General features: G+C 52.9%; 1 protein-coding gene across 8 annotated transcripts; it reads left to right on the top strand.

Moving 5' to 3' along the window:
* Positions 1-1,537: 1,537 nt before the first annotated feature.
* VEGFA (vascular endothelial growth factor A) lies at positions 1,538-24,431 on the top strand. Of its 8 annotated transcripts, XM_059830147.1 has the most exons (9): positions 1,538-1,645; positions 7,679-7,730; positions 12,853-13,049; positions 14,887-14,963; positions 15,378-15,410; positions 15,574-15,720; positions 18,151-18,222; positions 19,370-19,501; positions 21,810-24,431. In XM_059830147.1, exons 1-9 carry the CDS (start codon positions 1,580-1,582, stop codon positions 21,829-21,831), a joined length of 798 nt encoding a protein of 265 aa, XP_059686130.1. In that variant the 5' UTR covers positions 1,538-1,579; the 3' UTR covers positions 21,832-24,431. The 8 variants fall into 8 exon arrangements, with proteins under 8 accessions (XP_059686130.1, XP_059686139.1, XP_059686145.1 ...); XM_059830156.1 differs by lacking the exon at positions 15,574-15,720; XM_059830130.1 differs by lacking the exon at positions 19,370-19,501 and having other exon boundaries at positions 1,544-1,645.
* Positions 24,432-25,298: the final 867 nt, after the last annotated feature.

Raw genomic sequence — 25,298 nt, 5'->3', positions numbered from 1 at the left:
CACCCCTTCAGTATGACACCCTTCTGCACACTGGGGCACCGCTCAGCCAGTGCAGGCAGGCCCCTTGAGCCGAGTTGGGATGGCACTGGATAAAGAGAAATAAAGCCCAACTGAGGATGACCCCCCCCTCCACCCCTTTAGCACATAGATAGTACGAAACCACGGTATCTGAAAAGCGAAGGCCTTGGGGGGGGACGGGGGGACGGATAATGACTGTGATCACAATTTGTCCCCTGCTGCCCCCTCCCCCCAAATGGCTCCGCTGGACTTTGGAGCAATTCCCACGGGCAAGGTGAATTTTGACCCGAACGTGCATCCATCCGCAGGGCAGAAAGGGTGGAGGAAGTGCGGCCCGTGGGGCGGCCGGAGGGGAGGCAGGGCGGGGAGGTTGGGGGTGCAATGTGGGAGCCGCGGGGGGCTGCGGTCCCGAGTGGGGCTGGCGGGGAGGGCGGCGGAGGGGGAGCGCACCCCTCTACCTCCCTGGCCTTTTCGCCCAGCGCGAAAAGGGATGGGAGGGGAGGAGGGAGGGGAATCGCTGGGGAGGGTGGGACTTCGCCGGAGCGTCTCTTCCCGCGGCCGCGCCGAGCAGTTGCAGAGCGCCGGCGAGCGGGCGGTGGGGCGGGCGCTGCGCGGGGAGCGGGCGCTGCGCGGAGCCGCCGCTGGAGTGCGCGGAGCGCGGCTGCCGCCGCGCCGGGGGCGAGGAGCGCACGCCGCGCCGGCGGGGGACAGCGCGCCGCGGGAGCAGCCCTCCCCGGGCACCGGGACCTGCTGTTGGCTTGCCGCCTTGCTTTATCCTCTCGTTTAATTTCCCCACCTATACTTTGATCCGCTGGGATTTTTTTTTTCCTCCCTTTCCTGCAGAGCCTCCCCCCGCTCCAGTTCCCTCCCTCTCTAGCCAGTTTGGATTTTTTTCTCTTTTTTTTTTTAATATTACTATTCTGATTTTTTTTAAAGCGGTGGACAGAGAGAGGGAGAGAGGGCAGGAGGAAAGCGCTCTGTTCGTCCCCTCCGCCACCACCACCCCGACTTGCGGAGAGGGGTCGGGCCGAGCGGCGGCGGGATCAGCCCCTTCCCCCCGGGGAGGCGACCCCGGCTCGGGGAGCCGCCGGAGGCAGCCGCCGCGAAGAGGGGGCGCAGGAAAAGAGATGCATTGAAACTTTCCGCGCAAACTTTGGCGTGAGTGCGCGAAACCGAGCGAGCGCGGCGCGGGTGCCTGCCTGCCCCGGCGCGGGGAGAGCGGCCGCGGACGGGCGCCGCTGTGGAGCTCGGACTGCCCGGCGGCGGGGGCCGGGCGGCGGCGGGGCGGCCGCGGAGCCTGCGCTCGGCCCGGCGGAGCGCCCACCGAAAGCAGGAGCGGGGGCCGGCGGAGAGCCGGGCTTATGGAGGGGTGAAACCGGAGACCCCGAAGAGGAACCCCCCTTCCCCCGGAGCCCCTCGCAGCGCCCGGCCGGCGGCACCCCAGGAGGCGGCGGCGGCGGGCACGGAGGAGGCGCGGGCGAGAGCGCGGCGGGGCGGCGGCGGCGGGGCGGCGGCGAGGCGGAGCGCGGCGGGCCCCGCTCCGCGGCGTGCGCCGGCAACCATGAACTTTCTGCTCACTTGGATCCACTGGGGGCTGGCGGCGCTGCTCTATCTGCAGAGCGCGGAGGTAAGCGGCGGGGACGGGGACGGCGGCGGGACGGGGGCTTTGTGCCCCGCGTTCGGGGGTGGAGGGAACGGCGGCGGAAAAGACTTCCCCCCCCCCCTTTTTTTTTTCTTGCTCGTCCCTTGCCTCCCACCTGCTCGGTGCGCTGCCGCCGCGCTGCTGGCACCGGCTCTGGGTGGGTGTCTGCAGCGCACACACGTGTGTGTGCGTGCGTGCGTGCAATGCTGCAGCGGGGGGGGAAGCGCTGCCTGGCGCTTCGCAGGCCCCCGGAGCAGCCGGCAGCGCCGTGCGGAGTGCCCGCGCACATGTGCGCGCACTGCACGCCCCCGGCGTGGGTTTCCCGGGGCGGCGGGGCCGTGGGGTCCCGCCGGGGCCGGGGCCGTGGCCGGGCCCGGGGCGCTGCGGCCGACGAGGAGCTGCGCGGCGCGGGGCAGAGAGGCAGCGCGCTGGCTTCTTGCATCAGCCTCGCCTCCCGTCCTCGGGTCTCCTGACATTGCAAAAGGGTGTTCCGTCGGTATTTGCCTTGGGTCCCAGCTCGGGTTAGTGCCGCTGAGTGGAGTTCAAAATACCTAGCTGGAAAAACAAATAGAGATCAAAGAGGACAAAATGGATCCTGAATTTCTTCCAGATTGATTTTTTTTTTTTCAAAATACATATCTCCTGCACCGAGATTACAAAACCGTGCATTTTTCTCTTCTCTTCCTCCTCAGTCACTTTTACTTTTGCCTCATTGTCATTCCTGAGGGATTAGAAACCAACTCTTCCTCCTTTTCTTTCTCTTTTTTTTTTTTATAAGAAAAAAGAAAGGCAGCTTTCTGCTCAAACCTGTCCTATAAATCTGTCTGTTTTCTAAGGAGTCAAGAGGGCTGTGTTGCCAAGAGATATTAAGGGGTTTAGACAGAGTGCCCACGTGAAAGTGGCTGATCGCTAGGCAGGCATGGATTACGTTTTAAAGGCTGTAACAGGTTAGTTCTCTCCTGCCATTTCGCCTCGGCACTTGGAGAGATCGTGGGCCAGATCATCTCCCACAATCGTGAAAATAAATGTCGCTTGCGAACTAATCAGTTATTCACATTGTTTGTTCGGCACCGATGCTGGAAGGTAACTCCCCAATTAGGAGCCATTTCAGCTGTAACTGAAGTCATGCAGGCACTGCACGCTTTGTTTCTAGCCTGTTGTATCTCTACTTTCTCCAGTGACAGCCACAAATGAGGCTGTGCTTGATGGGAACCAAGGCGCAGCTCTCACTCTGAGTGTGGCAGAGAGCAGCTCCATGCTGCCTGCCTGCCAGATTTGGCTCCTGGGACAATTCTTTCCGCTCTCCAAGAGTTTTTCCACCGTCACCTAAAACGGGGGTTTCTTTGCCTCCAGCTCCTCAGTAAACTTGTACAGTAGCGTCTGTTCCCCGTCTATAAGTCAGACAAGTCTGTATCAGTGTCTAATGATAATATCCTTTAACCCTCCCCTTGCTCCTTCTCCCCTCCCCTTCCTCTTCCCCAGAGGAGGAAACGGCGGATCAGGTAGAGTCCAGGTCTGTCTGTCCTCAGAAGTCGCGTAAAAGCCTCGTGCTGCCTTTTCTCCTAGGCAGGAGGATAGTGCCGATGAGAAAAGAAAGAGGATAATGGTGGGAAAAAAAGTAAGGAGGAATTACGGCGTGGCAGTTGGGTTGGGGGGAAATGTTGCGGGGACAGATACATGAGAGATTGTGGGATGTTCAGATAGCTGGGTGATGCGGGCCATATAAGTGCTCAGGCAGATCGACGGTGAGGTCTGCCCTTCGGTTCTGTCCTTATTTGTCCGTTGATCGCCTGGGCACCACGGTGATGGGAACGTTAGAAATACCAGCAGATCTCACGTAGGCAGCTTGACGATGACTCTGGGCATGACAGAAGGCATGACTCTTCACGCCGGGACTAGGGTTTTGTGCTTTGATGATAATATTTATCTGTTCTGTTAATCTGACTGTCGTGCTGAATAAAACCTATCTAGCTAGCCAGGCATGTTGGAGAGCATTAAATAAAAGCCCTGGCAGAGGCTGAGTTGGGAAAGCGGGGTCCAGCACGTGTCAGGAAGCTTTCCTGAAGGCGAAGGAGGAGGGATGCAGGAATCACGGTGCTCCTCTGGTGAAGGCGGCAGGGGGATGCCTCCTTACTGAAGGAGCTGTTACGGTCGCTCCTGCAGTGAGGCTGGGACAGTGGGAAATCGTATCATGGTTGGGGCTGGGCGGCGCTGGTGCCACAGGTGTCTGCCTCCACTGGTGGCAGTGGCCTTTCTGTGCAGGACAGGAAGGAAAAGGTGGTTTTGCAGTGCCACTTTCCCAGCTGTTCGCCCGTGCTGAGCTGTGGTGCACAGTCCTCACGCCCCACAGGGTCAGAGAGGTTGCGTTGTTGTCCCCTTCCAGTCCCCCCTTTCCTAGAGAACAGGGGATGTCAGGTCATTCCCCATCTTCCTTTGTCTGAGGGTCTCGGTGGCAGCCTGGCGGCAGGTCACCCCTGATGAGGGTCTGGGAATTCTTCCCTTCCTGCCCTGAACTGTGGAGGGACCTAGATACACCAGCTGTATTGCCATAGAGAACAGGCAGCGATCAGACACCGAGGTAGGGAGAGCGAGCCTGTGACTAGACTGCTAATGATCGCACACCCACCAGGCTCCCTGCCTTTGGTGTGCCTCTGCGTCAGGCCACCACGGGGAGCCACCAGAACCTGCTTCCCCAGCCTGTAGGCAGCCGGGACACAGCGGGTCACCTTCCCCTGAGCCGCTCTAGGCCTATGCTCCAAGGACAGGCTGGGAGGAGGAGCGCTCCTTTGGGAGCAGGGGAGAGGGAGCCCATGCTGATATCTCAGGGGGGCTCGCTGATTCCTGAGCAACCCCAAATCCGATCTCCTGTCTGTCCTGCTCCATGTCAGAGGTGCCTTGGCTGTGCTGGCAGCTTGCGGGATTACTGACCTCTGTCTGCATGTACAATGGAGAAGGAGTGCAGTGAGTCTCGTCCCCCCCTGCCCGTCCCCCTCCCCTTAAGTAGAAACCGCTGAGAAGAATTTCTAGCGTCTAAGACGAAAAGTGCCTTAACTCCTGTCCCAGAGTCCCTCTCAAAGTGGATGGATTGTTTGTTCCAGTCCTAAACAGTTACAAAGCTCTTTTAATGAGGCTGCACAGATTAGGGGGAGGGGAAGGGAGAGAAAGAGTACTGGTGGTGGTGGTGAGGGGGGTGATGGTTAGAGAGGAATGACTTGATTAACCTTTTCTCTCCCTTCAGAGAATAACTGGCTTTGGACAGGGACTGGGGGAGAAGGGGGACAGGGAAGGTGCAGACACATGGATGGTGCGAGGTGGGTTTGTTTATTAGGGAGGGTTTTACTCCACTGCAGGATGTGCATTTGCTGGGACCTGCAAAGGGCACAGAAAGGAGCTTCCCCTTGGTCAGCCCCATTCCCGGGGTCATTTATCCCACTCTCGAGCCCAGGGGTTGCTTCCACACCTCTCTGAAATGTTGAAAATCTGTTGGAAGGAAATTGTGTTACAAAGCCAGCAGAGGAGACCGTGACCTTCAGGCTCCCATCGAAGGGCACACTGGGCCGGCTTGTCCCTTGGAAGGCTTTTGGTGCCCCATTGCCCTGTCTGATATGTAGCAGCCTGGTTTAAAGCGAGACAAAAGCCCCTGCCTCGCCTGCGGTTCTAGTGGACGGGCTTTGAGGGCACCAGCCATAGGTGAGGGGCACTGCTGAAAGGGCAGAACAGTTTCTTGGTATAGTGAGCAGAGAGCATGTTACTGGTAGCTCTGCAAAACCTTTCAGGTTTTTGCAGAGAGCTCCCCTGGGAGTGCTCAGAAGCTCTCTGGAGGCTGCATACTGATTGTGTTTCCTGTCCTCTGGGTGGGATAGCAACCCAGGTCTAGGTGAGTGCTGGGAGGGCGTTCTGGCTCCTGCTCCAGTACGTAAGGGGCAGGGTGAGGTGCCGGCCAGGCACAGGTGAGCGATGAAAGTGTGTGGCTTGTTTCTGCTTCCCATCACCTGTGCATCACGGATGCTTGCATGCGAGGATGTGGTGGGCTTGGCAGCTGGCTGGGCAGCCTCACATAGAGAATGGGCAGAGTGACCCTCAAGGTGTCTCCGAGCTAATTTTGCTCAGTCCATCATGGTCATTCTGTGTGTGAACCAAAAATCTCTCTGCGAAAGGTCTTGGGGGCATTGTGACTTAAATAAACTGACTTGGCTCATGATCCTCTTCCTGTGCTACGACACAGATCGAGGCTTTTCTGCCCTTAATGTGGTTTTCTTTTGACCCATAGATTGTCAGGCACTGAGTGGCTTTGGAAGGCCGCTGCAACCTCTGCCGCCTCCATTTTGTTTGTGCTGTTGCAGTGACCTTCACACTTCAGGAATGAAACAATTTCTAGGAACCTGCTTTTTAAGCTGTTGTCACAGGACTGAAGTTGGGCATACAGCCCTCTCCTCCCCAGAGAAGAAATAGATCCACACGTGGGGTGGCTTAGGTCTGGGCTGGTGAGTTATGCCCAGGTACGGAAAGACTTTGGTTGAAATGAGAAGCAAGGAGTTCGGTCAGGGGGACTTAAACAAAGGGAACTGTGCACAGACACAAAGGAGCGGCTGGGAGAGGGGCTTCTAGGGCTTTGCTGGCTCTCTTGCCCCCTCCTTTTAAAAGCTGACACTTTGGGCTGCTCTGACGGTGGTGCTGCCCGGTGCACCAGGCTGCCTAGAAGACCATAGGTGGTAGATTCCCGTTGTGAGGTTGAGGTGGGCTTTCCGTGTTCAGTTCAGTCCTGTTTCTGGCTATGAGATCAGAGGGCCTTTTTCTAAGCCTAAATGCAGCATATTGCTGATGAAACAGTATTCTGGGTTTATGTATTGCCACGCTCTTTTTGGGCCTGTGCTGAAAGGCAGCAGGTTCTGGGGTGGATGGCGTCACACCGGTGGCAACACACCTCGGAGAAGTGAAGAAAGCCGGGCATTTTTTGGTTTTGGTTCAGAAGAGAACAGCAGGGGGAAACCTGACTTGGCTGGAAAGTTACGTCAGAGCCAAAACCCTCACGCAGAGCAGGAAGAGTGGAGTTTTTGTTTCACCTGGAATTAAAAAGACTTCCTTAGTAAAGTGGTGTAACGCTCCTCCGTCCCGGTCTGGGGGTGGGTTACCTGTCGCCATTCCTGCCTGAGTCAGTGGTGTGGAAATGCCCCTGGCCCCAACAGGACAACGGGAGTGACTACAGAGCTTGGGGCCCTTCTGGTTTTTGTCCTGGGAAGCTGCAGGGAGCGCAGGGACGGGAGCTGCACTGCAGGAGCTGGGGACTGGGCCCGTTAGGTGAGGGTGTGCGTTGCCCTCCCTGCCAGAGGAGAGGAGGGGAGTCGGGGCAGTTTCGTCGGCAAAGCAGTGCTGTCACAGTTAATTGCCCTGACACCCGGCCGGATACCGACACCTCGGTGGCCACCGACAGACATCTGTGACAGTGAGAGGGGAGTGAAGCCCTTTCGCTCCCGGCCGCCCTTCTCCCGCCTCTGCCCTCCCTGCTCCTCTCCCGGGCCGGGTTCACCTTTACGGGGTGGAGGTGGGAGGCCCGGGGGAGAAGAGTGATGCCCAGGCCCGCCGGCCATGTCAGCGGTAGAAGGTCACCCCGGTTATTTTTCTCCCCCGGGCCCAGATTTGCTCTCTGTTTCTTGAGCATAATCACTGAGAGCGCCTCCCGAGGGACGCGCTTCTCCCTTCGGGGCCTCTCTGGGGCCTGCCGTGCTGGAGGCCCGGCCGCCTCCTTCCCGCCTGCCCCTTCCCTCGGCCCGGGGCCGTCCCGCCCGCTCCGCCCGTGTCGCTCGCGGCTCCCCGGGGGACGGGGGGAACACGGGCTTTGCCCGAGGCCGCCAGGCCGGCTGGCGGGGAACGGCTTCACCTCGGGGGGCGCCCCCTCCCGCCGGGGCCTCCCTCCGCCTCCTGCGCGGCGGCGCGCCGGCGGCGGGCCCGGGAGCCCTCCCGCGCCCCGGGACCGCGTAACGGCTCCGTGTTGTGACTGATTTTCTGTTGTCTTTGCAGTTGTCGAAGGCTGCTCCTGCCCTGGGGGATGGGGAGCGGAAACCCAATGAAGGTAAGCGCTGGGCGGCTTCCCGGCGGGTGGGGGCGGCCGGGGGCTCGGGGGAAGGAGGCCCGAGCCCCGGGAGCCGCCGGCGGCCAACACCGCCACCTCCCGGGGAGCGGCGGCGGCGGGAGCGGGGGGCTGCCGGCGGGAGGCGCCGCCGCCATTAACCCCTTCGCGGCGGCGGCGGCGGCGCCGACCCCCGCGTCCCTCCCGCGGGCCTGGGGCGGCCGTGGGGCCGGACCGTGGGGCCGCGGTGGCCGCGGGGCCGGGCCCCAGCGCGGCCGCGGGGCCGGGGCGGGCAGCAGGGTCGGCCCAGCCCGCCGCTCGCTTCCCACAACTCTGAGGAAAACTGCGTGCGTGCGCTCGTGCACATACACATGCTCATTTATATATATATATAGACGCGCGCGCACGCACACAAAGAGCTGAGTAGCGGCGAACAGTTTGCTAGGGATTCGCCACAGTGCCATAGGAAGGGATTTGTCATCTTTGTCGCCCGCCTCTTTCCCACCGGCGCTGGCGGTGCCCGGCTGGGTGGCCAGGGCTGATCCCCGAACAAAGGCTGAAGCAGTGCCCCGACTCTCCCCAGATGGCCAGGCGTCAGGTCTCCGGGGGGAAAGAAGGAAAAAAGGACAGCCCGGGATGATTTTTTGGAGTCGTGCCTCCTGACAGTTGCGGGTACTCCCCCAGTCAGGATACTGCTAAGCACTGTACAGAGCCAGGCTTGAAAAATACACCCTTTTACTCCAGTTTGAGCTAGCAGGCTTAGAGGGTTCAGGGGACGGCAGCGTGATCTGATAGATTCTGCTTAATTCATTGCTGGCGGTCCAATATTGACAGGACCATTGTTTGGTGAGGAAACATGGTGGTTCCTCTGCAGCCATTGTGATTTTGTGTCTCTCTGACTGCCCAAAGGCCAGGCTGTGGCAGTGTCCTCTGCCTCGTTGGTTTGTGTGAGTAAACGTAGACCAGAAGAGCAGTCAGCCCCCAGGTTAGTCAGAGACACCTCCTGCAAGTGCCCTGTCTGGTGGAGCCCTGTGTGTTTCAGCAGGTTGGCTTTCTGTCTGCAGTCCTCAGTTCAGAAGTGGGGTAAAAGGGCTGTGGACTTCGGAGCCTTCAGGCTGAGGTGATCATCAGCTGCTTTTAAGACCATCCTGACCGTGTTTTCCCCATACCTTCACAGCAGAGCAGGGTCTTGCAGGGTCCCCACAGGTTGTGACCTCCAGCGTTATTCCAGCTGGAGGTCAGCAGAGGGCTCCTTTAGCAGTGTGGGCCCAGATTGGCTCTTTTTTTGTCGCACTCGGTTTCAATTTCTGTGACTTTATTGGTGTGACAAGCTGCATGTGCGTTGCCAGAGGTTTGTAGCAGGCTGTCTTTGGGATAGGTGTCCATTTTGCATGGGCAAAATTTCTGATTTGCTGGCGGGCTGCCGCCTGTTGCGCTTGACCCTTGCTCCTGCTGAAGTCAACAGAAGGTTCAGTGACTCCAGAGGGATCAAGATGGAGCCTGCTGTGAGGCTTAATTTGGTAACCAGTCCTCTGCTGTTGGTAGAAAAGAGCTAGTGTACTCATCTGTGCCATGTGTTGTGTCCGACTACCTTCCTGGGGCGGGGAAGAATCGAAAAGAATTTAATTCCCTGTCACAAGAAGGCTGATAGGCTCGTGGGAGAAGTTGGTTTGGCAATGCGAGTGTTGAGACTTTGGTGCTATTGCCTTGGTGCTATTTCTGGTTCTGCGATGCAGATATATCTGTGAGCTAGAAATCAGGACTCTTGGCATTACCTTCCTGGCTCTACTTCTGTCCTGCTGTATGACCTTGGAGGTCCTCTCTCAGTACCTCAGTTTCTCCTCTGGGAAGAGGAGACAATGATGTGCCCCTGTTCCACAAGGGCAGTCCTGCAGTTCCTTGCACTGAAGCTTTTAGGGTCTTTGGGGTTGGGGGTGCAAGGTGATTTCGTGTCTTTGGCCATTTTGTGCTTGCTCTGAGATGTCGAGCTGCTACAGGCTTTTATTTGGGATGGACTTAGTCTGGTTGGAGACTGTAATTTTAGCTTCATCCCCTACCCTTTTGTGCTCAAGAGAGCCTTCCACATGTTTTGTGGCACGGGAAGTTGTAGAGGAGTCAGACAAACACTCTTTGTTTGTTCCACGAGAAAAGATTTTCTGGTATAAATAAAGGAAACCACCAGCACTTGCGGCTGCACTTTTATTTTTAAAAGAACAGTGTGTCTGTATTGCTGCTAAGCCATTGGCAGGAGGGGGAGGCAAAATGATCATAGACTTGCTCCTTTTCTAGTCTAGCATGTTCCCACTTGACTGCTCCAAATTTGGACTTAATCCTGCCTGCTGTGGCTGTGTCTGCCCTGAAGAGTTAATGTGGGCCCTGACTGGGTTTTAACCTTACTTCCCCCTCCATTCACAAAGAAGAACCTCTGACTCAAATCTGGAGGTGTTTTGCAGGGTAGGGGTGTGGGTTAAATGCGGGATTAACTTTTAACGTGGGCTGAAGCCCAAATTGCAGGAAGGGAGCAGACCAAGTGGTGTTAGTCCTTCAGTGACCTTCCTATGTTTCCCTGTGAAAGACAGACCTTCTTCCGTCCCTGACACAGCCAATGGAAAGGAAGCACAGACTGAATCAGCCCAGCAAAGTATGGAATATGACTCCTGGTACATAGGAGTAAGTGTAGGTACCATAGCAGGGACAGGGCTTTGCTGTGAGGATGACTGTACCGCAGTCATGCACTCTGGTTTGGGTGCTAACTGTGCAAATGAACTATGGAGCATTGCACAGTCTCTGTGTGAACGCTCTGTGTCCAGTGAAATCAAGGCGACGAGCCTTTCGTGGCAGGATGTTCTGACTGGCAGCTGGAGAAAGATTCCCCATTTCCTTTTCAGAGGCTGATTCAGACTTTGGAAAATCATCATATGTTAAAGTAAAGGCAAAAACTCCCGGATTCTTTATGGGAAGGCTTTGGTCCTGTCAGATCTCCCAGATCTCAAGTATAGTCATCAGGGAGCAGCCATGAAAGTAAAGGCTCTGCAAAAGAAGTTAAATGTACTGTTCTGTGGCCAAGCTGTAGTCCGGATTCTCTGGTGTAATTCAGCTGCTTGCACAGTGCAAACATTTAGAAAGCGTGGCAGACGTGAATCAGTTTCACTTCAGTTTTCTCCTTTGTTTCGGTTTCTGCCTCTTTATGCCTCAGACTATTGCGGCGAGCAGCATTTGGTGTGCACAGGTAGTTGCCACTTTCCCTCCCTCTTCCCTCCCTCCCCTCATAGTAGGTCTGTAAGCGTTTTTATCCAGAACTGTGCCTTTACTGCCAGAGTTCCCAGGTCCTTTCTGCTGGCACAGCGTGAATAATCAACAGTGCAGTTCAGCGGCTGTCAGTGTGCCTGCAGAATTTCCCACATATTAAATTGTTCAACTTGCTGGAACATAGGTGGTGACTCAGGTCATGCTGAAGGGGAACAGGTAGAAGGAGGTAGCTGCAGACAAGACAGGAGAACAGACAGGAGGCATACTGCAGTTAGGGGAGGAGGGAAGAGGAAGGGAAGGGACAAGGAACAGAAACATGCTGTCTTCTAGAGGAGGAATACCAACAAGCAGTCCATGCCTGCCAGGCTACATTTCCCTTTCACAAGCCACTTTTAATAGCTGCTCACGCTCTCTGACACTTCAGACTCCCTGGATGGAAGCTCCTCCCCTTTTGTACCCGCTCTCAGCACTGTGGCACTGTCAGCTCTGCATGACCTAGAGTTAACTTTCAACAATTAACTGCGGGCTGTGAGCTCCAAGCCCTGCAGCTTTTGCATTTTTGTGGCAAAGTAACCTTTATGCCAGTTTGTCACAAGTTCAGGGCACTTTAGAAACGCTTACTGGAGACCATTTTTTTCCATGATGCAAGCAGTTTGTGCTTATCACTCAGAGTTATCAACCTTGGTGCTGTAGGACTCTGCATACTGTACAGGTGGATCATTATAGTGCATAACAGCGTGGGGCAGGTACTATCTCTTTGTGTGTACTCTTATCCTCTGCTCCTTTTGAGACATCCTCCTTTGCCTGCGTGCTAGTAGAGCTAGGAGGCCTGGAGGGCTCCAGGTATTCACTGTTTGCAGAACTGTACTAGCAGCTGGGTTTTGTGCATGTGTACTTACCTATCCTATCTCTCATCTCTCCAACCCTTGACCAAGCAGCAAAAAGAAGCTTTGGCAAGAGACTGGGAAACATTGAGAAACACTTGTGAAATCAGTGCAGGTCGCAAGCAGTTAGTGTTTGCTTCATTCAGAGGGAAGGCAGGGGATAACGGCAGATCCACCCTGTTCCCCCTCCCACACTACCTCATTGTGGTTCAGTAGCTGAGTACACGGTCTAGTTAATCCCGGGGTGTTGTGGGCTTGCTTTGAATCTTTTAGTGAGTGGCTTGATTCCCTGGTCTGGGAAAGTGGTCAGTGTGGAGACACAGAGGCTGTGACTTGTAGCAGGTGCTGTCTTGGTTCTGAGGGGGCCTGTTGAGGTGGATGTTCTGCATGGGCAGAAGAGGTAGCTGATGGGAAGAGTAAAGATACGTGGATGCATGGTTCAGAACCCTCTGCTTGTTCTCAGAAGTGTCTCTGTGCCGAGGTGTGTAGAAAGGATGCTTCTGGCTTATCCCCTTGCCTTCTAAAACCCACTGGGGCATCCACTGGCTCTTTTGAAAGGGGGTAAAAGGCAAACGGGTGAGGGGCCTTAATCCAGAGCGCAGATCATCTGCAGCAGCCTCAGGTGTTTTTTGGCTGAGATAATATGCTTAGTGGCAGCATATCTGAGAGTATGGGGGATAGTGGGGATGGGGTTTGGGGAGTAGGCACCTGTGGGATGCATCATGGTGCCAGGGAGGCAAATAGTGAGGCTCTCTTGACTATCTTGCCTCTACCCTGAAGCAGTGGTAGGAAGAGATTGTCTCTTTCTCTTCCCCACTTGATTTGTGTGTGTGTGTATGTAGGGCAGAGACAAAGGACTTAGGCCTGCAAGACTGTTAGTGAAGAGCATAGGGTAGATGTGTTGCAACTGTCTGGCTTGTTTTAAGGGGCAAAGCACTAGATGTTCTTGAGCTAAGTTTGCATTAACTTGTTCCCTCCATTCCTCCTTTTAGTTATCAAATTCCTGGAAGTCTACGAGCGCAGCTTCTGCAGGACAATTGAGACCCTGGTGGACATTTTCCAGGAGTACCCTGATGAGGTGGAGTACATATTCAAGCCATCCTGTGTGCCTCTGATGAGATGTGCAGGTTGCTGCGGCGATGAGGGCCTAGAATGTGTCCCTGTGGATGTGTACAACGTCACGATGGAGGTGAGGGCCCAGCTTGCAAGCTGGCATGCTTGGGTGGAGGAAGCGATTCAACCATCACAGCCACTCCAAGTCCCAGCTCCCAGATAATTCAGAGGAAGGGCAGCCTACCCCAGGGAACTGGAGATTGTCGGATCAGGAGGGCTCATCTCTCTCCTGACCCTTGTGCCGAGCATTACACCATGCAGGGTTAAAAGATGAGTTGCCCATCTCTATTCAAGACTAAGGGGAGAATCTGTTTTTTGGCTCTGACCTCTCAAGGGCCTAAATACAGTAGCTAGGAGCATGCAGAGGAGCATTTCGGCAAAGGAACATTTCACGCTTAGAGAATGCAAAGGAGCATTTCTGATGCTGTTATCTCTGAGGCCCCGAAGAAGATACTCCTTGGGCCCTTGCTCCGCCTTAACTCTGTGTTTGGTCCACACAGCTGTTGCTCTGAAGGCAGCTGAGTAGTGCAAAAAGGGGAAAGCCTGTCAGTACTCTCTCCCAGAGGGCATGTGAGGTCAGCCTTTACCAACAGAGCAGGGGATTTGGGTCATTAGCTACATTGGCACAGCAGGGGTGGAAAGGGGCTCTAAGAATCACACTGCTTCAGTGTCAAGTGGAAAAGCCTTTCTGCTTCTGGGCGTCGTCCTCCTTTGTTTGGAGGCTGCTGAATTCATTCCCTGGAAGAGGCAGAGATGGCCGTGATAGCAAAGGCAGGGCACATGGGGAAGATGCAAACTTGGCTTTAGAGAGCTTTGTCACTGCCCTTGTCTGCCAGTCTGGATCCTAGCTTGTGTCCACAGTGGTGCTGGTGCCCATTACCATTATCCCATAGCTCCCTCACCTACTTTTGTCCCTCAGCCTCTTGAGTGGCCACTGTAAATATTGACATCACTTTTTGATATGGATGAGAGACATGCAGGACTATGTGATTACCAGCAAGCTCTTTTTACTTGTCATTTGAGCTGTGTTTGAATTCTGATGGAGAACCTGTCTGTGCCCTTCCATGGTTCCCCATACTGCTTTTCCACTTGCAGGCTCCAGCCTGGGCCAGAGCCTACTAGCATGGTGTAGCTAGGGATGGTTTTCTTCCTACCATTCCTTGCTGAATTACAGTTTTTGGCTGGTATGTCCACATGCCTGTAAAGGGTCAGAGGCACTTGAGCGGATCTCTGATGCAAATGTTAGAGCTAGTGGTCCAGCCAGGTTCTGGGTTGAGAGACTGACAATACATGCATAGCTTCCAATATAACTGATGATCTTAAAGGTCTTTTCCAACCTAAATGATTCTATGATTCCCTGGAGGCACATGGGGCTGGGGGATGGGCAATGTCTGGCTCTGCAGGGCCATTTTAAGCACAGATCACCAGATTTATTTTGTGTGTTGAGTCACTGAGAAAGTGAGGTCAGCTGGGAAGGAGCGGTGGCTTAGGGAAAAGGAGTCGGATATGGAGCTTTTGCTTTGGGCCTTTGCGTTAGACTGAAGCATGCCTCTACACGAGAGCAGGTTGGATGCTCCATTAAGTCCCTCTAGCATCGAAGCAGGGATGGCACAGTGAGAACCTTGCCGTGGTGTTACGCCCTCTTCCATGCCTGTCTCCAAGGCAGTCCACCAGTGCTGGCACCTTGCATGCATGAGCAAACAGAGCTTTGGCACGAGCCTGGTGTTGCTGCTTGCTTGTGATCAAAGGCCTTCCCTGACTGGGAGAATGGGGCCTCAAAGCCAGCTCAAACTTTGCCATGCTCTTCCCAGGAGCACCTGGGGTGCAAATGCTTTGCCGCGCAGCGGGCTGATTTGGAGCTGTGAGTATAAATAGTGAATGGGCAGTGACCCTCTCTGTTTCTTTCATTCCAGATCATGAGAATTAAACCCCATCAGAGTCAGCACATAGCGCACATGAGCTTCTTACAGCACAGTAAATGTGACTGCAGGTGAGAATGGAGCAGCACTGGTTCCTCCTGAAATAAACATATTCTGAGCCTTTCCTTTTTTCTGACATTGGGTTGGGACTGTTGTCCAGAGGCTTCTGCAGTCTCCTCAGCTGGTTTGCTGTGGGATGGCTGAGCCTGGGAAAAGAAGTCCTTTGCTGGCGAGGCTCCTCTGTCTCTAGATACCACAGGTGGACAATGCTAGCCTGCAACCTGGGGTCTTTTGGCAGTGGCTACCAGTGAGGTGCAACAGAAGAGCAAACACTTTGAGAAGGACCACTTAACCTGTGCCATGGGCATCCTGCAATGCCAGCTGTACATGTCCTTCCCTGGACTTGGTGGGAACTGGGGATAATATTGGAAGCGTATGTGGTAAGCTCCCTTCTAATGAGGCCTTTGTTCTCTCTTCTCCCACAGACCAAAGAAAGATGTCAAAAACAAACAAGAAAAGTAAGTGACAAGCCTTTCCTCCTTTCTCTTTTGGTGGTTGGTTGGCGTTTCCTCTCCCCACTGCCCCTTGCCCTTTTCTTTGGTTGGAGATACTCACTTTGAGAAGGTGTTTTTGGAAATGGCATATGGTAGTGCATGGGGCGACACTCTGAATCCGTTCCAGGTGGGCACAGAAACCCAGATCTGACGGTCCTTCCTTCATACCCCAGACCTGGAGCTTGCATGACCCATGGCCATGGCAGTCATTCCTAATGCTTTATCCCGAGTCAGGGAAGTCCCGTCGCGTGTGTCCTACCAGAATGGATTCAAGGTGCAGCCCCCATTCTCCCTTCCTTCTTCCTGGGGTGTTTCTGGTTACTGCAAATCACTGCCTTTCTTTATTATTAATTTTTTTCTTGCTGCTTGAGTGAGTACTTGCTGGCTTCTTTCACAGCAGCTTGGGTAGGAACTCTGCTGGCTACAAGGAGAGGTGGCAATAGAGGCCTGGTGGAGGCAGGACTGATGCCATGCAGGATGTGACGCTGCTTTTGATTGCCTGGGGGCCCAGGAGGGTGTAAAGGGAGGTCGATGTCCTAGCTGGCTCTTGGTGGAGGCTTTCACGAGACTTTTTTTCAGTCTGATGGATTTGCTCTGGTGACCTGAAGGAGGTTAAGGCACAACCTTCCCTTTCCTTCCTCCCCAAAGTAAAAAGGTTGTGGGAAGTAGAGAAATAAGCTCTCGTCCTGCAGTAGTTGCAGGGACAATCACAAAATGTGGAACAACATCGAAAAGAAAGAGTGACCTCTCTGGGCGAGAGTGTCAGCTGGACTGCACATGGCTGGGATAGCGACTCTGCCATTTAGAGGTGCGGAGTTGGAGAGGAAGGGGGTGAATCTTGGGAGATGAGGCTGAAACAGAGACAGAGAGAGCAAGCGGGGGAGTGAGAGAACTTCTTTCACCCCTCTCCTGGTGGTTGTATATTTCTAGCTGCCTTCCAGCCTCTCCTCCCCCTGGAAATCTGCTCCTGGCTGCATTGGGCTGCGTGCAGCCAACACTACTCTCTGTGCAGGGCCGTGTCGGGGACGGTTGGTCTGCGTGGCTCTGTGGTTTGAAGGTGTGCGAGAGTTGGGTCTGTGTGAACTCTGGTGAGGATGGGGTGTGGGTGAAGCAGCCAGCCCGGTCTGCGTTGCATTCCCTTTCCTCTTCTAACAGCACCTTGCCTGCTCTCTGCTGGTTTTGCGCTCCTTGGGGAAGGAAGGGAAGGGATGGGAGAGATTGGTGTGCTTTGATTTGTGCCGGATTGAAAGTCCTGTTATATTGGTGCCCCTCTCCTCCCTTCAGGTTGATTTTCCTCCCCTCACCGCCTCCCTGTGACTCCTGACATGTAGGGCAGAGGCTGGGAGCGAGCTGATGCTCTGACACTCGTTCCAGTGAGACGACTTGAACAGGGCCTAAGAAACACCTATGGTGCTTTCCCTTCTGTCCCCCCATGTCCCCTCGACAGCTCCCTCCCGAGGTGGGCTGCGCCAGGGAACGAGGGAGCCTTTGCTGAACTGCCACAGTGCTGGGGCTCACTTGCCTGACAAGCACTGGTGCTTTGCCTAGGGCCTTCTCCTTGCATGTCTGTCCCTTGGTCCTGTGCTAATGTGGCTCAAGGAGCAGCGCAGGCTCCAGCCTCCCTCCCTCCCTATGCTCTCACTGGCCTGTAGGGATCCATGGTTAGTGTCCAGGCCCGCACGTCCTAGCCCCTGCCTGTCCCAACTCCTGCCCAAGAGTCAGGAGCAGTGGGTGAATTTTTCAGAAGAGAGTCAGTGCCTTGGCTCGGTCCAATTGTCTGTCTGGCAGATCCATGTGGAAGGTCAGGGGAGGGAGGGAAAGGAGGGAAGATCTGACAGCTGCTTGCTGGTTATCTCCTGGGTGTCATAACTAGGTCAGGCCTCCCTCTTTCCCCTTCAGTACTCAGGATGGAGGCTGCCAGAGGGGATGTTAGCAGACATCGGTGAGGTCTCCTGGAGTCCCCCAAACCACAGGCAGGAGGTGGGGTGGGTGAGCAGAGCCTTGGAGCTAGATAGCCCTCTCCACACAGCACTGCTGCGTAGACCAGGTCACTCCCCTTGTCTGCAGGGTGATGAGGCCAGGCCCCCTTTGCTCCCACCCCAAGGCAGGATTACTGCCAGTGCTGCAGCAGAGCTCTTGGAGCTCAGCTGCCCCCTCCTAGGCCTGGTGCCGGGCAGCGCGTCAAGTCAAAGCAGTTTCCTTTTCCCTGGGGAGAGCCTGTCCGCTCAGGTTGCTTCTTGTCAGTCAGTGTGCACCTGGAATGGTTGTCTGCACTCGCTGCGGTTGCGTGATGCTTTCACGAAGCTTTCTGTTCCTGCCCCCTCACCCCCTGTCCTTTTCCCACTGCCCCTCTCTGGAGGGGGCGGGTGCCCCTCGGAGGCTCCAGCAGATCTGACCCTGCGGGCAGCGGCCCTGCTGGGGGTGGTGCCTGCTGAGTCCCCTGGCCTTGGCTTGGCTGTGGGCAAGCTGGTTGCGGTGCTGGCAGGAGCGACGGAGGGCCGGTGAATGTGTGTGTGAGGTGGAGATCTGTGCTTTGGCCCCAGGACTTGCCCTCCAGTCCTGCCTCGTGTGCTTCCCCCTTCCCAGCAAGGCACGTGGCTGTATTTTTTTTTCTCTTCTTTCTTGCATTTTTTTCTGTTTCTATCTCTGCCTTTCGTTCCTTCTCCCTCTCTCTCTTTCTCTGTTTTTTTTGTTTTTCTTCCAGAAAATCAAAGCGAGGAAAGGGGAAGGGTCAAAAGAGAAAGCGCAAGAAAGGCCGGTACAAACCACCCAGCTTGTACGTTTGTGTCCTCTGCTTGTAGACTCTCTTCCCTCCCTCTCCCCAAACCAATCCACCTGCTTACTGCTCACTTAAATCTCACCCTCCCCTCCCAGTCACTGGTGGGCTGCAGGTCTTGCAGGGACAGCACTGGTGGTGGCACCGCTCTGGCACTAAGGGTATCTCAGGGAAGGTGGCTTTAGTTTGCTTGGCTCTCTCTAATCATCAGTGGCGACCATTTTCCCAAGGCACAAGAGCGTGGGTGGGTGGGTGAGCACCCTGCACCTCTTTTCCACGCCTCCATTTGCAGCTCTGTCATCCGCTTTCCCCCACTTGTCCTGTGCCCTCGCTGCTACAGTGGCTGGTGACAGGCAGGCTGGCATCTGCCGTGCATGTGTGTGTGTGCGTGTGTGCGCGCGTGTGCGTGCGTGTCTGGTGGAGTCACAGGCGGAGAGGAGAGGTGGGATGGTGGGAAGCCGGAGAGGGGGTGCTGGGGAACTGGGGGGTGCTCGCTCTCTCTTTTTTTCTCTCTTTCTTTGCTGGATTTGGTGGCTTCTCTCTCCCTGTCTCTCTCTCTCTTTTTTGCTCTGCCTCTTTTCATGGTGGTTCACAGAATTCTGCATTGTAAATTCACGGCCCCTCCGTAGGAGACTCCTAGGTGGCAAGGCTGGGATGGGGCTTACAGAAAGGAGGGCAGTGCCGGCTGCAGGGGTAAGCACATGATGCTGGAGCCCAGCTGCTTTCCACGGGAGGAGAGATCCTGTGTATTTAACCCATTTAGCCGCTGGCCTCTTTTCTACTCGAATAGCCCACTTCAGAGAACTCCTTTCATTGATACGTCAATAGCTGGTTGGGACCTCTTACCTTCCCATCCTTGCTTTCCCCTTCTTCCTTACTCTGGCCTGTGCCGATTGATCCAATGCAGCATTTGTGAATACTGTGCAGAGAGCCTGTTTTCTTTCTCTTTTCGCTAATGCAAGGGGGTGCTGTCCTGGGGCTGCCGGGGTGCTGCTGGAAAATCCATCAGCCTGCGATGCTCCAGTGGGCAGCATGGGGGCTGCGGGAGGGGGCAAGGGGATTGCTTTGATGTTTAGGGTGTTGCATGTGTATTTTCTTTCTGCTGAAGCGCTGTAGCTTAGACATCTTTCCTTTTGCCTTTTTGCAGTCACTGTGAGCCTTGCTCAGAGAGGAGAAAGCACTTGTTTGTACAAGATCCCCAGACCTGTAAATGTTCCTGCAAATTCACAGACTCACGTTGCAAGTCGAGGCAGCTTGAGTTAAACGAGCGCACTTGCAGGTTTGTGTCCTGAAGGGTGAAAGAGAAACACACAAAGAGAAAGAGAGAGAAAGAGAAAAGAGGGGGGAGCTTGCTTCCTGCTGACTTCTGGCACCAGTGCTGTATGATTACTTCTTTTCTCTGTCCTACGTGGGCCAGAGGGCAGAGGGGCTAACTGAGATGAGGACAGTGTTTCCCTGTGTCAAAGGGCAGCTGTGCGTTTCAGATGTGCTGTCAGGACTTGGACGGGGATGGCTCCCAGAGACAGGGCGTTTGTATCTATGGTGTCCTTTCCCGTAAAACAAGATAACGGAGTTCATGTTGCTGAGGTAGCCAGGGGGAGGGCCTGTAGCCCTCTTTACATTATCTGTATGCAATTCTGAGTGTACTGTTGGACAAAGACAAATCCTTAGCTGACTAGGGTTTGACCACCCCTGTCTTCCAAGCCCTTTTTATGCAGCTTGTGGACACTCTGCTGTGTGCAGAGTGAGGAAAGCCAGGCTAGGAGCCTCCCTCAAGGCTGTCCCCACATTCTCCTTTGCCTCTTTGTTCTTAAAAGCCAAGGAGAGCACCCTGTCCTCTTGCACTGTGCTCACAGTTCCCTGTTCACATCTCAGCCAGAGTTGTGGTTTGAGGAGCTGCAGTCAGGGCTGTGACATGGGATACAGCAGGATTAAGTCGTGGTGAAGGCAGGCAGAGGTCTGTATTTCAGGTGTGAGGTGGGAGATGCAAAGACACTTTGTGGTTAGTGTTTGTTCAGAGATCCATGCTGTTCATGTGTCATCTGAGTGCTCTCTGTCATGTACCATCTGTGGCATACACATGTGCAGAAACTGATTCGTGGTTCTCACCTGAGCGCTTTGGTGAACTCAGTGGGGTCTCTTGACTTGCACCAGCCGCGTGTGCATCTCTGGTGGGGGATAGGGATCATCTACCTGTCCAGAGAGAGACATAGAAATGGGGTTGCTAATGAGCCTTTGACTGTGACTCTGAACTCAGACCCCTTTCACAGAGACCTAGGAGATTCCTCCTGTCAAGAGAGTATTGCAGTGGCAGTGTCTGGATGGGAGAAAGTAAGGGAAAGAGATCCAGGGCCCTCAGTGGCTACGAGCTGAAAGAGGAGATATCCTTTTGCCTTCATTTGCCTGCCTGGAATTGGCTAGGTGACTAAGGCTGCTACAAGTAGCAAGTGCTTCCTTTAGGTGTGAAAATGCTTTGTGCCCAAACCAGAGAGGTGTTGGCACTTCCAGCGTGCTGGAAACTGCTCTGTATACAGAGGAATTTTCTGGGGTGCTGTAATTTCAGTGGGAAAGTAATTGATGGAGGGGCCAGAATAGACCAGCGTCTGGCGTTAAACTTCTCCCAGCGAGCATAACTCCTGAAGCGTGAGACCAGACCTAACTTTGGCCTTTTCCCTGTGCTTCTGTTCCCAAACCCCAGAATAACTGGAAATCACCCTACAGAGTTTGAAGGATGAGAAATAGTCTCAAATACAAAGAAAAAACAAACAATACCCCAAAGAAGTCATGATGGCAGAAGGCGGGGGTTTACTAGTTTGTTCTACTAGTCCCTCTCTGTGGTGGGATAATTGGCACTAAGGGATGTTTCTAGAGCTGGTGTGTTAGCCAGAAAGATAGGAAGGAGTCATAGGAGTGGGTAGCTTATCTGTTTCCAGATAAAAGGCTGGTTAAGCTGAAGTTTCTCATGCTCTTTCTTGTAGAATTAGAATTGGGCCCTACAGGGGAGGGTAAATTCTCATTTTTCCTGCTGCTTCTTCAGGCTGCTGCTGCTGTTCTCTGGTGCTAACCCCTGCTCATGGCAGCTAGTGGAATGAGAGGCACTTCTTTTCACCTTCTTGCCTGCATGAGGGCTTGTTGTCTGCACTGCTTCCAACCCGAACAACAGGCTAGGTGGACAGCTGAGGGAGTGTGTCTTTCTGCATGCATTGCTTAGCCTTGTTTTACTGTGTGTTTGTGTGTATCTATGTGCATGTGGTGTGAGAGGGTGCAAACAAGACACTCAGCTCATTTGTGAGGAAGTCTCTGATTCTGCTCGTAAATTTACACCTGTACCGGTATTGCCCCCTGCCCCGTCTAGGTGAGCCTGGGGGAATAGGATTCATCGACCCATTCACGGGTTGAGATTCTCAGCTGTTTTGCCCCATCTGCACAGCACTTCAACCCACCAGTGACGTCCTGCCATGTCTTTAACACCATGTGCTCTTAAACACATTAGCCACCTCCCTTCCTTCCCTTCCCTGTCCTACTTGCACCCCCATCACAAACATTAACCCCTCCTTTCTTTTTTCCTTCCCTCTCCTCTCTGACAGATGTGAAAAACCGAGACGGTGAGCAGCGGAAAAGAAGGGGGAACGGCCCTGTTTCTGGAGCCTGATTTCTCGCCTGGACAGAAAAAAACAAAACAAAACACTAATCCAAATGAACCCTAAAAATGAAGGATCGGTAGAGCACAGCACTTTCAGTACGGACGATGGACTCCGGAAGGAACATTCCCCAAGGCACCCGCCGCACAGAATTCACCTTTGGGTTTTGAACTGTTTTATTTTATTTTTCTTTTCATGCTGCTAAATAACAGAGCCAGGAAGACTATAGGGGTGTATTTGATGGGTTTTCTCATGCATACATATATATGTGTGTATACATGCATATACATATATATATATGTATATATATTTTAACCACATCTATATATACATATATGTATATCTTAACCACACACACACATATATATATTATATATATATACTGATTATTTTTTTTAACATTGCTAATGTTATTGGTGTCTTCACTGGATAATACTCGACTGCTGTGGACACAAGCGGGCTACTTGGGGCATAAGAAACAAGCTAAGACTGGACTTGAGTAGAAGCGCTGGGTGTAAACTTCTTAACTCTAACTGACTTGTGCGGCCTCCGCTGTTTCTCTGTAGAGTGTGCTGTACCACAAACCACCTTCTCCTTGCCTGCGACAGGGAGGAGAGGTGACGAGAGGATGGGCAGGGAGTTCCAAAGAGCGGCATCCTAGGGTGCGATGGGTCAAAGGCCAAGGAAATGGCCGTCTGCGTGATCAAGGATTCCTCCTCCCCTCTCTTCCCCCAACCTTCGCCTTTACTCGTCTCATAACCTGCCTGCCTTGCTGGGACATGGGATGTCAGTGTACATTTTGCGTTGACTTTATTCGCTCTAGAAACTTTGCCAGAGAGACATACTGGCTTCTCTTAAGGATGGTGGGCAGCTGATGCGCACTAACTTTCCATCAAGGAAGTATCACAGGAGTCTAGATTTCCCGCCCTTGGTGGCTGCAAAAGGACACAAGGCCTACAGTGTGCTGAAGCAAGAATGGGGACCGGTGCATAGCCACACAGTTGTTCAGCACTGTCTGCTTTCTTCATGCACAGAGCTGCCACTCAAGAGCATCCAAGATGCTTACGGAACATTTCTGGAAAGGGATATTAATCAAAAGTATATACATCGTAGGGGTGTGTATGTGTGTATGTGAATGTGTGCATTTGTGTCTGTGTGTATGTATGTTTGTGTTTTTCTCTCTTTTTTATATATATATATTTATTTTTATACATATATATATATAAAAAAATAATATATATGTATGCCAAGATTGACGGGGGAGGGGAGGAAAGCAACTTTTGCTGCCTTCAGTTTGCGTGCCCAGTGTGAATGACCCTTAAGAACGTCAAGACTTTTTTTTAATGATGTACTGTAAATATCAGGCCCCTTTTCCACATCTTGGGCTGGGGAATCAAATGTGAAGGCAGCCGGAATCCCTAAGCAGTGTCTGAGAATCTTGGCTATGTGTGTATCTGCAATATACGCTGTGGTGTATGTGAAACCCACCTTACACATGCGCGCACACACACATACCCCTGAAAGCGTGTTTGTACATCTATGTGGATATATATAATCTAGTTCTGTGATTAAAATTATTATTAATAATAATAATAATCAAAAAGGTACTCGGTCTGTGTCAGAATGCTGCCAAACATCATCTGCAATTGAATTTTCAACGCCTGATAATGTACAACACGGAAAGCTTCCAAAAAGACAAGACAGTCTAAAAACAGACTCACAACAAGCGACTACTAACCACTAGGAACTCCCCATCCGACTGATGGCTTTCAGAAGGAGAAAAAACACACGGGTGGGTGCTTGCATCTGCAATGTATAATACTCATGCTGCATCGTGCGCAAGACAGAGGCTTCCGATGGGGGGGAGGGAAGAGAAAGTGTTTTATATACTTATTTAATATCCCTTTTTAAATTAGAAATTAAACAGATAATTTAATTAAAGAGTAGGGATTTTTCAGTATTCTTTGTTAATATTTAATTTCAACTATTTATAAGCCGTACCTCCTTTTTTTTTTTTTTATTTGTACTGGTTGTGTATAAATTTAACCTTCCTGTTGTCCCGTCCCATCTCTCCCCAATTGTTGGCAGAGTCAGTAGCATGTTATGGGCAGTTATTTAATTAATTTCTCTAACACCTACCCCTACACATTCCTATTGAGACAAGGGTTAGATATACATCTACATACTATATATATATTTGGCTATGTGTTTGTATATATATATATATGTTTATGTATATGTGTGATTCGGATTAAATAGACGCTACGATTTTTTTATATATGTAAAAAGAAGAAACAGGAAAAATAGAAAATTCTACATCTTGAATCTCTCTCCTTTTTAATTTTAATATTTGTTATCATTTTATTTATTGGTGCTACTGTTTATCTGTAATAATTGCGGGGAAAAAAGATATTAACACTACATATTGTGTCTAGTGAATTTTTTCAAGATATTCCTTAGTACATATTTATTTTTAAACAAAGAAATTACAGATATATCTTAAAAAAACGACGACGACGACGACAAACAAACTTTTTTTTGTATTAAAGAATTTAATTCTGACCTTGATTTCCTTTGCCTTCTCCTTCTGCCTTACATCCTGGTTTTCTTCCATTGTGTAGCAGACCCTCCAGCATTGCCTCTGGAGGCTACAGGGTACCAGGAACCTGCCAGTCGGACTCTTGGATTTGGGTCCAGAGCCTCCAAAAGCATCTGGGTACTTAAAGCCGGTTGAAATGAATGGGAGGTAGGCACCAAAATACCTGTGCGGAGCTCAGCCTGAGTTCCCCGCTCAGTGAGAAGAGGGTGGTCTGATGGGCAGGAACAAGGGGGCAGGACTCCTGGGTTCCTTCGTAGCCTCTGATGCCAAGGAGTGTGGTGATGGTCTCAACCCTGCCTCCGTTTTGTCAGGAGCCAAGCCCCATGTGCTGCGTGCTGTACAGGCATGAGTAGACGTGATCCTGGTGGAGCTTACAATCCAAGATGAAAGTAATGCTCTGAGCCTGCCCTTCACTGGTGATGGACTTGGTGTTTGCAGTTGGAGCAGTGTGTATGTAACCTGCTGCCAGTGATGGCTCAGCAAGACCTCACCAGCCTGGCTGACGTTGAACAAAGAAGTGTTCAGCTCTGACCGTGCTCATCACTTTGTCAGGGATCTTCATACCATTGCATCTTTTGTGATTTGCTTTGGGGTCTTGGGGAGGAAAAGCTCTTTGGAAGTGGTGCCCTTTCCTTATCAGCCATCGAGATGAGTGCATCACATGTTGTTAGTCATCTGGCCGTGCTGGGAAAGAGCATGCAGGATGTTCTTGGATGTCTGGGAGGCGACTCACCCAGGTTATTACAGATCAATGACTTCATGGCTGCCTTGGCCCTGCTCTTGTGAAGGTAAAGGATCTGGCTTTTATTTAGGGTGGACTTTGGTAGCTCAACAGG

This window comes from Gavia stellata, chromosome 2, assembly GCF_030936135.1.
Source record: "Gavia stellata isolate bGavSte3 chromosome 2, bGavSte3.hap2, whole genome shotgun sequence".
In the NCBI taxonomy this organism is placed as follows: domain Eukaryota; kingdom Metazoa; phylum Chordata; class Aves; order Gaviiformes; family Gaviidae; genus Gavia; species Gavia stellata.
This window is presented reverse-complemented; position numbering and strand designations above follow the sequence as displayed.

Excerpts from the sequence above, each read along its gene's own strand:
- VEGFA (XM_059830147.1), top strand. The coding sequence starts at position 1,580 with ATGAACTTTCTGCTCACTTGGATCCACTGGGGGCTGGCGGCGCTGCTC. Across the intron at positions 15,411-15,573 it reads GTCAAAAACAAACAAGAAAA|GTGGGCACAGAAACCCAGAT; the intron begins GTAAGTGACAAG and ends AATCCGTTCCAG. Across the intron at positions 19,502-21,809 it reads TTAAACGAGCGCACTTGCAG|ATGTGAAAAACCGAGACGGT; the intron begins GTTTGTGTCCTG and ends CCTCTCTGACAG.